Below are 13,795 nucleotides of genomic sequence, written 5' to 3'. Positions count from 1 at the left end.
TGGGTCTCTACTCTGTCACTTAAACTGGAGTGAATCATTCCACATTTATGGGCCTCAGTTTCCTTTTGTGAAAAAATGGGTATTTAGAACAGATAGTTCCTAAATCCCTGTGTGGTTCTAATAGTCATGTTCGAACATAGATATGTTCCAGTTCAAAAAAATGCAAAACTTCATATTTAGGAAACTGATAATTTGCTCTTCATAATGGTCTTTGCTGAGTCATTCTTCACTTAGAAAATTCCCCTAGAATTTCCTTGTAGAGTAAGAATCTCTAATAAAATCAAACTATGATTCCAAGTACAAATCGCTCTTTTATAAATAATTAGTTTATGGTATACATATCCTTGTTTCAGGAAAGTGATATCTCTTCTCCAGACCATGACACTCATGAGCAGTATTTTATGGCAGCTGTGTGTGTGTGTGTGTGTGTGTGTGTGTTTGTGTCTGTGTGTGTGTTTGTGTCTGTGTGTGTGTTGGCAAGAAGTTAGAACTGCTGAATTCTGATTCAGATATAGTGCAAAAGGATAGCAGGTTTCGCAGAAAGCACCTGCTTGGAAGGGAAATAAATCATGACTTCATTGCACACGTAGCTTCTTAATCTCTAGTGCAACTTTGGTCCAGGGTTCTGAAATCAGGACTAAGACAGAGAGGCTGCTCCGTGAAATCGTGCAATCATCCTTTCCCCTTCTCCTTTATACTACCTCCAGGGACTGCATGGATCAGTGGCATTGTTCAAAGCGTTTCAGAAAATACTAGCTCAAGCCACTTTGCCTCCAAAATGTATCCCACCAAAAGGTTTGCTTCTCATTGACCCAACAATGTGTGTTCTCCAGATGTCTTTGAACTCTCACTGTAGGATGTGGTACAAACTGCCCCAGATTGCCTTCATTGCCTTAACTATCTCACCAAGAGGGCATTCTCTACCCTACAAAGGCTGACCACCAACCTCTACTTCACCAGCATGGACAAACCAATTTGCTTTCTGTCACTGTTGACTGCTGACTCAGATAAGAAAGATGAAGGCAAAGTCCCTGATAGCTGCCCTTGTTTACATAGCAGTCCGTGTGTGTGTGTGTGTGTGTGTGTGTGTGTGTGTGTGGCGTATTTCTCCTGATATTAGCAAAGCTCTAACTTGCTTGTTAAAATAGGACAGGGTTTCTGCTAAATGCATTTATGTGATGAGCAATTTTACACTTAATTTTCCCCAAACCTCAGATAGTTGACAGAAAAGTTCTGCTATCTTGTTGCAGATTCAGAAAATGGTCTTGCACAGAAGCAGCGAACACCTCGCCGAAGATGTCAGGAGCCCAAAATGTTGAGTAGCCCTGAGGACACCATGTACTATAACCAGTTAAATGTGAGTTCAAAGTGGCCATAAAGCTGTTTCACTGGCTTTGTTTCCAGTTAATAATTCTGTTATTAATACCTGTTCCAGCCCCTCCAGCCCCACCCCCACTCTCTTATACTCTCGTCTTGAACATGTGCTTAGGCCCTTTATCTGTTGCTTTCATGTCAGGATGTCTGCCTTCACGGTGAATAATTGATGTGGTTTATCAAAGACGAGCAAGATGCATGCTTCATCAGGCTCACTTGAGCCCTTTGATCAAAAAAATTATGCTGTGACTTCTGATATTATCAGCATCTGCTTGCATTCAACACAAAATCACTTTGAATTAAAAATTAACGACTTGCTGCTTTGCTTTGACTGTGTGTTCTTGGCCCTCTCCACAGGGAACTCTAGAATATCAAGGGAGCAAGAGGAAGCCAAGAAAACTTGGGTAAATATCTGTCTTCTTAGTTCTAAGCAACTGTAAACAGACGGGGTCCTTTGTGATATTACAGAAAATGCAAAACTTTCTAGAGAGGCTTCTAAAAACATGCAGTGGGGATATCATCACTATTATTGACATTGGAAACTACTTTTCACAGTAGCAAGTATACAAAACTTGAATCTATTCTGTCTGAAAAGACTGAAATTGCCACCAAAAGGTAAATGTTATTTCTCACAATTATCCCAGGGAATTATACTGTCTTTATAATTCAAGACATGTATTGGGCTGTATAAAACTCTCCCACAATCAGAGCACTCCATGCAGTGCAAATACTCCTTCCTCCACATTCCTCTACTCCTGAGCCTTCAAGGTACACAGAGGAAAATTTCTCCCAATGATTAGCCAGGGGACACTACAGAGTTTGTGGCTGATTTGACTGTTAGCATCTCGATTGAGAATAGCAATGAGATAGGTAATTGGTAGTAGTTTGAGAGCTAAAGATGGTCAGCAGGGGAACTTTCTCATCTAGAGGGAACCAGACAAGTTAATTCACATAAATCAAACTGCAATATGATCACAACTTCCAGACACCACTAAATCGGGCCCGTTATTAGTGTGTGACCCAGATGTGAAAGGCTTTGTGAATCAGACCCCAGTTTCCATGCTGGGAGACCCTGAGCTACACTAAGCTGTGCCCCACCATCCAGTGTGAGGGCCCAGCCCTGGTCCAGGTACTCACACAATTTTAGCTGCCCCATTCATGACTGCTGCACTTGTTTTCTTTCTCTGCTGAAATTCTTTCCTTTGTTGCAGCCAGATCAAAATGCTTGATGGAGAAGATGAATATTACAAATCTCTGTCACCTGTGGACTCTATCCCTGAGGAAGACAACTCAGTCCACCCTTTCTTTTTTTCTTCATCTTCAAAAGGGGCATCTTTTGCTCAGCACTGAGCTATACTTCCTGCCTCCCAAGTCTGTTGAGGGTAAGAACAATCATGGTAATTCACTGACTGTCATTTAATAAGAAAGATGCAATGGGATCAACTTCTTTGGACATGTGATCTGTGCTGGAGCCTTACTGAACAACTTTCAGATTCCAAACCATTTTCTCCTACCTCCATCACCTCCTCCCCTCCCCCTGCAACATCTGCTCTGTAGCCTGAGCTGGGCAACCCCTCCTTTTCTTATCTCTTGAGTCCCTGTGGAACATGAGCACACCTCCACTACAGCAATACCCATAATTCATGCCCCAGCATCTACGAGAGTAACAATCTCACCTGAGGACACTGACGATATTTCTTTATTTTTCCTACCACATCATTCCATGCAGAATCTGCCCCTGTGAAAATCCAGGAATCCCTTTCCTCCTCATCTCTGCACTGCACCCTCTTTCCTTTTGCTGGTCTTTTCTATCCTTCCCACCTCACCACAGGGTTGGGGCTCCATTGCTGAGTGCCCCCATCCCGGAGGGATACACTCAAGGTCTCTGAGGCCAGGATAATGTTTCATGCTTAGGGGAAGAAGCCTGAATCTTTCAGGTTCTTCCTTTAAGGCAAATGAACCCCTCTGCTGCTAGTTATTATTCTGATAAAGCTTTGCTTCTTTATTCCACCTTACTAAGACACTTTCATCGCCTTGACAGTAAAAAGAAAGGAATGAACTGGAAAGAAAATCTGGACCCATCAGAGTTTGTGTCACATCATTTTGTAACTGTCCATTCCCTGGTTGTCTCCATGAGGCCATGAGTAGCTGCAGAGGAAGTATCTTGTCTCATTCATCTTTGTGGCCACAGAGTCTAGCACAGTGCCCAGCACAGGGAGGACTTGTCCACCTTGAGTGAGTGGAGATACTTAGTTACACAAACATACCTGAAGTTACTTTCCATTATATGTGATATAGTACTGATCACTTTTCTTATACCATAAGCTCTGATTTTTCACTGAAGCTTGGACTAGTCCTATTTAATCATATTATACCATATATGACTCAGTGTGATCCAACGCAGCAAACTCTTTTGAGTAACTACTCTGTGCAAAGCAATATGTGAGACTGCTGTGTGATATGAAAATCTAACAAGACCCTTTCTCTAGAAAAGATGTTCTTAATACTCTTTCTACTTTAAAAATATTTTGCAGATAGTACACATGGGAATACCTAGATTTTGAGAAAAATATACTTGAGGAAATAGAAAAAATAATTGTTATGAAAGTTTTAAAGGGGAGCGTTCTAATAAGCATTTAAAACACAAATGATGAAATGAGGCATTTAAAGATCTCAGAAATGGTAATGTTACAAGAAAAAGAAATAGAGCCAATTATTCAATAGTTAAACTTTACTGTTTAAAAAATGAGTCTTGATCATTTTTCCAGATCTTCACCCTAAATGTATGTTCATAAGGTATGCAAATAGAGCAGAAACACAAATGCATTTTATTGTTTAAAATATAGTATATAGAATATATAGATTTTAACATTATTATTAATATAAGTAGTTTTGGCAATTTCACTTTCATCATTGATTCATCTAGTTTTGATTTGATAATGTCAGCTGTTCAAACTGTTGAATATAAATGTTCATAATCTCCCACTTGTCTATGTACAATTGTATACACAGGCTTGTTTCTAATTAAAATATATCTATAAATAAAGTTTAAAAGGAAACAGAAATAATTATAAAATCATAATTCAGAAGCTCTAAGATAACTGGTCACATAGAATAACTGCTTTGGTAATATCATAGCTCCTAACAGTACTTTAGAAATGATGTTCATTATCAGTTACTGCATAGATAAGATAGACTACAGATGTTATTCTTTGACTAGTTATAATGCCACAAACTCAAAGAGCATTCCTAAATCTTTAGATGAGAATGATGCAAACTGGAATCTCATAGATGTCTTACTAGATTTATGAAGGTAATGTGCATATAGCAAAACAAAGCAAAAGTCAAACAGTCCAGAACATTCTTCTCGATGCCCCAAACTTAGTCCCTCTCCCAGAAGCAGTCATTTTTTAAAATTATTTCTAATACTTTTAATGGTTTCCATCATGTCTCTGAATAATTTGCCTTGATATTGATTTGTCACTTAAGACAATATCTACTCTCCCCTCTATGAAAGATGTGCATTTATCTCAATTTCTTCACCCCTCTCTTCTTCCAGGGCTTACAATTTTGTGTTTAAATGGTTGTTGATTACCTTTTAAACTTTAAATTATATAATTAAATACCTATTTTTTTGTGCTATTAACTTCAGATAGTAGCTCTGTGAGAATGCCTGACATGAAGAAAACCAGAAGACTGAAGGGTGATATCAAAACAAATAGAATAATGATCCTTAGACAGAATAGAAATAACTCCAAGAATAGTAGAACAGTATTTTAAGACTTCATGGAAACCATTGGTGTTCATGTTCTGAGCTGCTGTTTCTTCCTCCATTTTGGTTCATCTGCAGACATGCCTCCATCCCCTTTCTAAACTTTATTTTTAAATATAGTACATATACAGAAATAGGCACAAATCAGAAGGCTTAGCTCAATAAGTTATCAGAAAGCAAGTATCTATGTAACCACTCCTACAGTCAAGAACAGAACACTGTCAGCACCCTAGAAGCCTCCTTCCCAATCAATACCACCCCCTCCTCCCTCCCCAAAGAGAAGCACCCTCACGACATTATGGTAAATACTTCCTTGATCTTCTTCATAGTCTTACCATTTACATGTATCCCTAAACACTACAGTTAGGTTTTATCTTTTATAGATAGATTTGGGAAACTGTATATAAATGGAATCATGTAGTATGTAATTTGAGAGGGCCTTGTTCTTTTTATTCAGTGTTGTATTTGTGAAGTTCATCTGTGTTATGGGATGTAAATGTAGTTCATTCATTTTCATGACTGTATAGTATTCCCGGATATAATTATGCCATAATTTATTTAGCCATTCTACTTTTGACAGACAAATATGAATTGCTTCCAATCTGGGTCTGTTTTGCAAATTGCTACCACAACATTATTGTATATGTCTCTTAGTTTATATTTGCATGCCTTTCTATTGGCTGTATACCTAGGATTAGAATTAAAGGATCCTAAGGTACACATACCCTCACTTCAGTAGATGATGCCAAACTTTTTTCCTAAGTGATGTACAAATTTAGTCATGCTGGTAGTATAAGAAAGCTCCCATTGTTCTACATTCTCACCAGCTCTTGCTGTGATCAGTCTTCTTCATAGGAGCACTCTGACAAGTATAAAGTAGGGTCTTACTGTAATTATAGCTCACACATCGCTGACTAATAATGATATTGAGCATATTTATATGTGTTTAATGGCCATTTTAGATGTCTCCTTTTGCTACATGTCTGCTTTTTATTGATTGACTATTTTCCTTTAATTTAAGGAATGTATTATACATTGTTAGTTATATGTGTTGCAAATAATTCCTCAACTAGGTGGCTTGCCCTTTCTTCTTCTTAAAAAGCCTTTTGATTGAAAAAAAGTTTGTCACTTTAACATAGTACAACATATCAATCTTTTCCTTTTTGATTAGTGGTCTTTTATAGCCTGTTAAGAATCTTTTACTTAATAAGGTTAAAAAGATATTTGCCTTTAGTATCTTCAGGAAGCATTAATTGCTTTGCCTCTCACATTTAGATCTTCAACCCACACAGAAATGACTTTGTGAATGGTGGAAAGTAAGGGTCAATTTTCAGATTTTCTGTAATAGATACTCAGTTGTCTCAGCCCCATTTAATGAAAAGGCCATCCTTTTCCTACTGTTCTAAATTACTGCTATTTACATAAACCAAGTGTTCATGGGCCTGTTTCCAGATACTCTATTCTGTTCCATTGATCTATCTGTTATCCTTACCTTAAATGCCATACTTTGATAATAGGTCTTAGTATATAGCAGAGCAAATCTTCCAACATTGTTTTTCTTCTCCAAAACACCTGTGATTAGTTTGGTCCCTTTGTATATTATAGAATTAGTCAACTTCTAGAGGAAATAAAACCTGTTGGGATTTCTTCGGAATTATCTTGAGTCTATAAGTCAGTTTAGAAGGAATTATCATGTATACAATATTGGATTTTTCAATCCATGAACATGACATATCCTTCTATTTATTTATTTCTTCTCTCAATAATGGTTCAGAGTTTTATGTGAGAAATCTTATACCTATTTTGTCAGTTGTATTCCTATATACCATATGTAATTTGTACCGTATGTAATCTTTATGTAAAAATTTCTGTTTGTTGCCTCAGTTCAGTTCAGTTGCTCAGTCATGTCCGACTCTTTGCGACCCCATGAATCGCAGCACGCCAGGCCTCCCTGTCCATCACCAACTCCCGGAGTTCACTCAGACTCCCGCTTGCTATGGACTAAATGTTTATGTCCCCACAAAATTTGTATGCTGAAACCTTAATCCCCAATTTATTTGATGGCAAGCCGTGATTAGGTCATGGCTTCCCTGGTAGCTCAGCTGGTAAAGAATCCGCCTGCAAAGCAGGAGACCCCAGTTTGATTCCTGGGTCAGGAAAATCCTCTGGAGAAGGGATAGGCTATCCTCTCCAGTATTCTGGCCTGGAAAACTCTTTGGACTGTATAGTCCATGGGGGTCAAAGAGTTGGACATAGCTGAGCGACCTTCACTTTCACTTTCATGAGAATAGAGCCCTCATGAATGGAATTAATGCCCTTATAAAACATATCCCAGAGAACTTGCTTGCCTCTTCTGCATGTAAGGATACAGTGAAAAAGTAGCTGCCTATGAATCAGGAAGCAGGCTCTCACCAGACACCAAATCTGTCAGCACCCTAATCTTGGACTTCCTAGCCTTCAGAACTGTGAGAAATTTCTGTTGTTTAAGCTACCCAGTCTATGGTATTCTGCCATAGCAGACTGAACAGAATAAGACTTCGTCCTTATATGGAAATGCAATTGATATTTTGCACTTGAGATCTATCAACCGGGCTAAATTTACTCATTAATTCCAATAATGTATCTGTAGATATTTTTGGATTTTCTACATATACAGTTAGACACTCTGCAAATAACTATAGATTTTTTTCTTCCTTTTCAATATTTATACTTTGTTTTTTCTTGACTCACTGCCTGTTTCAATTAGTTATTGCTGCACTGTAAACCACCCAAATCAACCACATATTTCTCACAAGTCTATGGATATTTTTGGATTTTCTACATATACAGTTAGACCCTCTGCAAATAATTATATACTTTTTCTTCCTTTTCAATATTTATACTTTGTTTTTTCTTGACTCACTGCCTGTTTCAATTAGTTATTGCTGCACCGTAAACCACCCAAATCAACCACGTATTTCTCGCAAGTCTATGGGTTAGCTGAATGTTTCTGTTATTTGAGCTGTTCTTGCCAGGGCCCACTTGTGCATCTGAAATTAGCTGCAGGTCAGCTAAGCAGCTTTACTGATGTTGGCTGGGTTCCTTACATATCTAGAGCCACAGCAGGGACAGCTGGGCTAACTTAGTTCTATTCAATGTGGTCTCATCCTTCAATTTGCTGTTATCCCCAGTGGCAGTGTCTGTCTCCAAGAGAGATGCCTCTTAAGGACTGGCACATTGTCAATTCCACCACATTCTTTAAACCAAAGCAAAATACAAGGCTAGCCCAGATTTGAGGTGGATAAATAGAATCCATCTCTTGATGGGAGGTGCTGCAAAGTCAGATATGTTACAAAAGGCATAGGTACATGGAGAGAGAGAAAATGGAATCATGTTTATAATCAATGTGCCATACTGACCTGGCTAAGATTTCTAATACAATGGTAATTAGGAGGGTTAACAGTAAGACTCTTATTTTTTCCCCAATCTCAAAGGGAAAACTTTTAGTATTTTACCAAATGTTTGCTCTCTCTTCTATATGTAGGAGAGTTTTTCTTTATAAGTAGATGTTTGATTTTATCAAATACTTGGTTTTTGCATGTATTTAAATTACCTATGAATTTTCTCCTCTATTTTGATAAATAGTTATGCTGATTTTCTAATGTAAATAAATCTGCATTCTTATAATATATACAACTCTATCATGTTATATTATCCTTTTACATACTGCTGCATTTGATTTGTTAATTTAAAAAAAAATTTTTATAGCTCTGTTCATGATAAAATTGGCATGTAAAATTTTAATTCTCATAATATCCAATCTGTCTTTCTTTGGAATAGTTGGTATAAGCATAACAATAATCCCTTCTTAAAAAAATTTTTAATTCACTAAGGGAGCTGTTTGTGCCTACAGTTTTTTATAAGTAAGGAAAATTTTAATTATGGAATCAATTTCATTAACATGACTATTCATATTTTCTATTTCTTTCTCTGTCAGTTTTGGTAAGTTTTCTTTTTCAAGGAATTTGTCCATTTCTTCTACATTTTCAGATTTGTTTAGAATTGTTCCAAAACTATCTTAAGATATTTTTTATATTGTAGAATCTACAGTAAGGTCCCCTTTTTCATTTGTGATGATGATAATTTGTGTTCTCTCTCTTTTTCCTTGACTAGTCTCTTCAAGTTTGTCAATTTTATTAGTCTTTTAAGGAAAACAATTTTTGATTTTGTTCATCTTTTTTAGTATCTATTTGATTTCTATTTTACAAACTTTTCCTGCTATAGTTATTGTATCTTTTCTTTGATATAATTTGCTGTTATTTTTCCTAACTTTTTAGAATTTTATGACTTCCTTTCTAATATATTCACTTAAGCTATCACTTCCCTCTAAGTATAAAATTAGCAGCAACATACAAGTATTTTTTATTATTGAAAGCGAAAGTTGCTCAGCTGTGTCCAACTCTTTATGACCTCATGAACCGTAGCCTCCCAGGCTCCTCTCTCCATGGAATTGTCCAGGCAAGAATACTGGAGTGGATAGCCATTCCCTTCTGGGATCTTCCCAACCCAGGGATTCAACCCAGGAATCAAACCCAGGTCTCCCACATCGCACTGGATTCTTTACCATCCCAGGAATTGAACCAGGGTCTCCTGCATTGCAGGCAGATTCTTTACCAGCTGAACTACCAAGGAAGCCGATTTTTTTAATTGGGCTCGAAACATTCTCATTCCTTTTATGATCTTTTTTAAATAAGATTTTTAGAATTTTAATTTATTAATTTCTAAACATACAGGCATTTTCTCTTCTTTTTGTTGTTGAACCTAGCTTAATTGTGTTATGGCCAAAGAATTAATCTACTATGATTTGTTGAGACTTTCAGTTCAGTCGCTCAGTCATGTCCATCTCTTTGTGACCCGATGAACCACAGCATGCCAGGCCTCCCTATCTATCACCAACTCCCAGAGTCTACCCAAACCCATGTCCATTGAGTCAATGATGCCATCCAACCATCATCCTCTGTCATCCCCTTCTCCACCTGCCCATGGCTTAGCATATGATTTTTTGAATAAAACTTTTATCAATAGTCCATATATACTTTAAAATTAGGTGTGTTCTACAGCCTTTAATTTATACACAGTAGTTCAAGTTTGACAATTGTCATCTTCCCACTCTTACTGATTTTTCGACTGCTTCTATTAGTTGTTAGTTGTTAAGAGAAGTATGTTACAATCTCCCTCTGTGATTGTGAATTTTCCTATTCCTTTTTATTTTTGTCAATTTTTTTCTTTATACATTCTTAGGCTATGTTATTAGGCATATACACACACACTTTTATCGTTCTCTTATAGTTACCCAAGAAATTACAGTGTGTACCCTTGACTTGTCAAAATCCAGTATTGCTTATGCTGCTTATACCCTCTTCTTAGATAATGCAAGAATCCAAAGACCTTAAAACACTATTCACAGTGTCTATCTATCTCTCTATCTATCATATTCCTTGACTATATTCCCACTGTTATGGGGCATCTTAATTTAACACGTATTTTATATCCCACAAGACATTACTATTGTTTTCATATATGTTCATTTTTTCCCACATCTCTGACCTTCTGTTCTAGAATCTGTTTCCTTCTGCCTAGAGTTTCCTTTAGTGAGTCTGCTGCTATAAGGTTTTGTTCAACTGAAAGTATCATTATTTGACCTTAGTTCTTGAAGGATATTTTTGATGAGTGTATAATTCTATATTGGCAGTTATTTTCTCTTAGCACTTTTTTTTTTCTCTCTTAGAACTTTAAAGACAATACTTTATCTTCTGGTTCTCATTGTATCTGTTGAGAGGTCAGCTTTAGCCAAATTGTTCTTTTGAAGGTAATCTGTCTTTTTCCATGGCTGCTTTTATGGTTTCCCCTCTCTGGTTTCTTAACAGTTTTACTAGATATGATTCTCATTCATGTTTTCTTACTGTCTTAGTTATTATTTATTTCATGATGGAAATTATATGTACAAAGTTGTTTGTAAAGGTAATTGGAGGCTCAGAATAATATTCTCTTCCTCTATAAGACAGTAATATTTGCTGGGGCATGAATAAATCAGAACAACTTTAATCTAACTTAAGAGTCTGGGATGGTTGGAAATGGACCTGCAGTCCCTGTGAGAGCAGCTGCATCTGGTTCCCTATCTGCTAGAGGGGAGCTCTTTGCAATCCAAGTCAGAGTATGTGTGCATGTGTTGGAGATTAGATGTTCAAGAGCCCAGCTTTTGTCCCACTGGCCCCACACTGCTCAGCCTAACAGCGTCTTCTTCTTAGTTGTCTATTCTGGAATTGGCAAATGTCTCCCAGAAGAAAAGTTACCCCCAGTGCTGAGCTATCCTCTTAGAATTTCTGTCTTCTCCTAGACCTTGGTTCAGTATTTCTTTACTCTCTTGCTAGCTTTCCAATGCCTTTAGTTAGGTATATTTAAATTTTTTTTCTTAATTTACTATTTGACATCAAAAGCAGTTTGAATTACCTATTTCTTAATTACTGGACGCAGATACTTTATCCACTTTTCATCTTCCAGAAATATGTTAAAATCATTTCCCTTGACAATTCCATCTTTGAGTTTATTCTTATGACAAATTTGCATTTATTCTTTTCAGTTCTTCTTTACTGCCATTTAAATGAGATCTCGGGCTTCCCTTGTGGCTCAGCTGGTAAAGAATCCACCTGCAATGCAGGAGACCTGGGTTCGATCCCTGGGTTGGGAAGATCCCCTGGAGAAGGGAAAGGCTACCCACTCCAGTATTCTTGCCTGGATAATTCCTTGGATGTGTCCATGGGGTCAAAAAGAGTCAGACACGACTGAGAGACTTTCACTTCACTTCACTTCACTTCACATGATATCTCAAGAAATAGAACAAATGTGTGAATGCTTTATTTGCTTTGTTGTAACTTTTCCTACTTAAGTGTTAGTCATTCAAGTGTGTCTGACACTTTGCAACCCCATGGACCACAGCCCACCAGGCTCCTCTGACCATGGAATTCTCCAGGCTGGAATACTGGAGTGGGTTGCCATTCCCTTCTCCAGGGGATCTACCTGACCCAGGGATCAAATCCAGGTCTCCTGCATTGCAGGCAGATTCTTTACCATCTGAGCAATAGGGAAGCCCAGTGCTCTGCTTAAAATTATTTAAATGATTTTAAATTATTTACAAATATTAGTATTGCAACTTCCATTTTTATGACACCTTTATTGAGATAAATTTCACATACCATATAATTCACCCTTTTAAAGTGTACAGTTCAATAAATTTGAACTATTATTAAAAATAAATGATTGTTCTATACCTCATGACTAACCTTCAGTTATTACTGTTTCAAGACACTATCATTGAGCTTATCTAGGAGCTTACAATATAGGAAGGAAAATGTGACACATGGATAAATATTTACTAGGAAATGGCAGAGTAGTAATATTAGAGGACAGAACCTAAAGAAATGTTTCATGAAGGAATCAGTATTCATCCTGAATCTTGAATAGTGAAGCAGCAGGAAAATTCAGGTCCTTTTCTGGTTTGATTAGTGCATCAGTTCAGTTCAGTTCAGTTGCTCAGTTGTGTCCGACTCTTTGTGACCCCATGAATCGCAGCATGCCAGGCCTCCCTGTCCATCACCAACTCCTGGAGTTCACTCAGACTCATGTCCATCGAGTCAGTGATGCTATCCAGCCATCTCATCTTCTGTCGTCCCCTTCTTCTCCTGCCCCCAACCCCTCCCAGCATCAAAGTCTTTTCCAATAAGTCAACTCTTCGCATGAGGTGGCCAAAGTACTGGAGTTTCAGCTTCAGCATCATTCCTTCCAAAGAAATCCAAGGGTTGATCTCCTTGAGAATGGACTGGTTGGCTCTCCTTGGAGTCCAAGGGACTCTCAAGAGTCTTCTCCAACACCACAGTTCAAAAGCATCAATTCTTCGGCACTCAATCTTCTTCACAGTCCAACTCTCACATCCATACATGACCACTGGAAAAACCATAGCCTTGATTAGACAGACCTTGGTCAGCAAAGTAATATATAATAGGTAAACCTAGAGACATGATTATAGAGAACTTTGAATGTTGTGCTAGAGAGTCTGTACTCTACTGGCAAAAATAAACCACTGGAGACTTTGTTCAGAGATATGCCATGAACAGAGCTGGGATTTGGCAAAGGCTTGTTGGCAGTAGTGTGAAGGGGAGAAGTGAGCAGCAAGATCAGCTGGAAGTCTTCCGTGTTAGTTCAGCAAAAGGCAGCAAAGACCTAGGCAGTGCTAGTGGTAAAGAACCTGCCTGTCAATGCAGGAGATGTAAGAGACATGCATTGGATCTCTGGATCGGGAAGATCCCTTGGAGAAGGGCATAGCACCCCAGTCTAGTATTCTTGCCTGGAGAATCCCATGGACAGAGGAGCCTGGAGGGCTACAGTCCATAGGCTTGCACAGAGTCAGACATACTGAAGCGACTTAGCACACAAGCACCTGAGTGAGAGTATGGAAGGAGAGTAGAAAGGGTATGAAACCAATACCTCCTGCAAAAATATCATTTATGTGTTGAGTGGTAGGGGACAGAGAAGGAAGGGGTAGGGAGGGATAAACTGAAGGTGACCCCATGCAGAAAAAGCAGGTTAAGGTCTGGAACTGCTCTGTAATTTATT

General features: G+C 37.9%; 1 protein-coding gene and 1 long non-coding RNA gene across 4 annotated transcripts in view; one reads left to right on the top strand and one right to left on the bottom strand.

Moving 5' to 3' along the window:
* The window catches only part of MYO3B (myosin IIIB), a 447,193-nt gene extending 438,384 nt beyond the window's left edge, over window positions 1-8,809 (top strand). Inside the window, exons 33-36 of one of the 2 annotated variants that reach the window (XM_042242706.2) lie at window positions 1,251-1,357; window positions 1,732-1,778; window positions 2,586-2,756; window positions 3,416-8,809. In XM_042242706.2, coding sequence (XP_042098640.2) covers window positions 1,251-1,357; window positions 1,732-1,778; window positions 2,586-2,724 — 293 coding nt within the window. In that variant the 3' untranslated portion in view covers window positions 2,725-2,756; window positions 3,416-8,809. Of the gene's footprint in view, window positions 1-1,250; window positions 1,358-1,731; window positions 1,779-2,585 lie in introns of both variants that reach the window. The other variant, XM_060409776.1, reaches the window with a different exon arrangement.
* The window catches only part of LOC105607491 (uncharacterized), a 74,134-nt gene that overhangs the window by 24,621 nt on the left and 35,718 nt on the right, over window positions 1-13,795 (bottom strand). The window lies entirely within an intron of this gene.

This window comes from Ovis aries, chromosome 2, assembly GCF_016772045.2.
Source record: "Ovis aries strain OAR_USU_Benz2616 breed Rambouillet chromosome 2, ARS-UI_Ramb_v3.0, whole genome shotgun sequence".
In the NCBI taxonomy this organism is placed as follows: Eukaryota; Metazoa; Chordata; class Mammalia; order Artiodactyla; family Bovidae; genus Ovis; species Ovis aries.
This window is presented reverse-complemented; position numbering and strand designations above follow the sequence as displayed.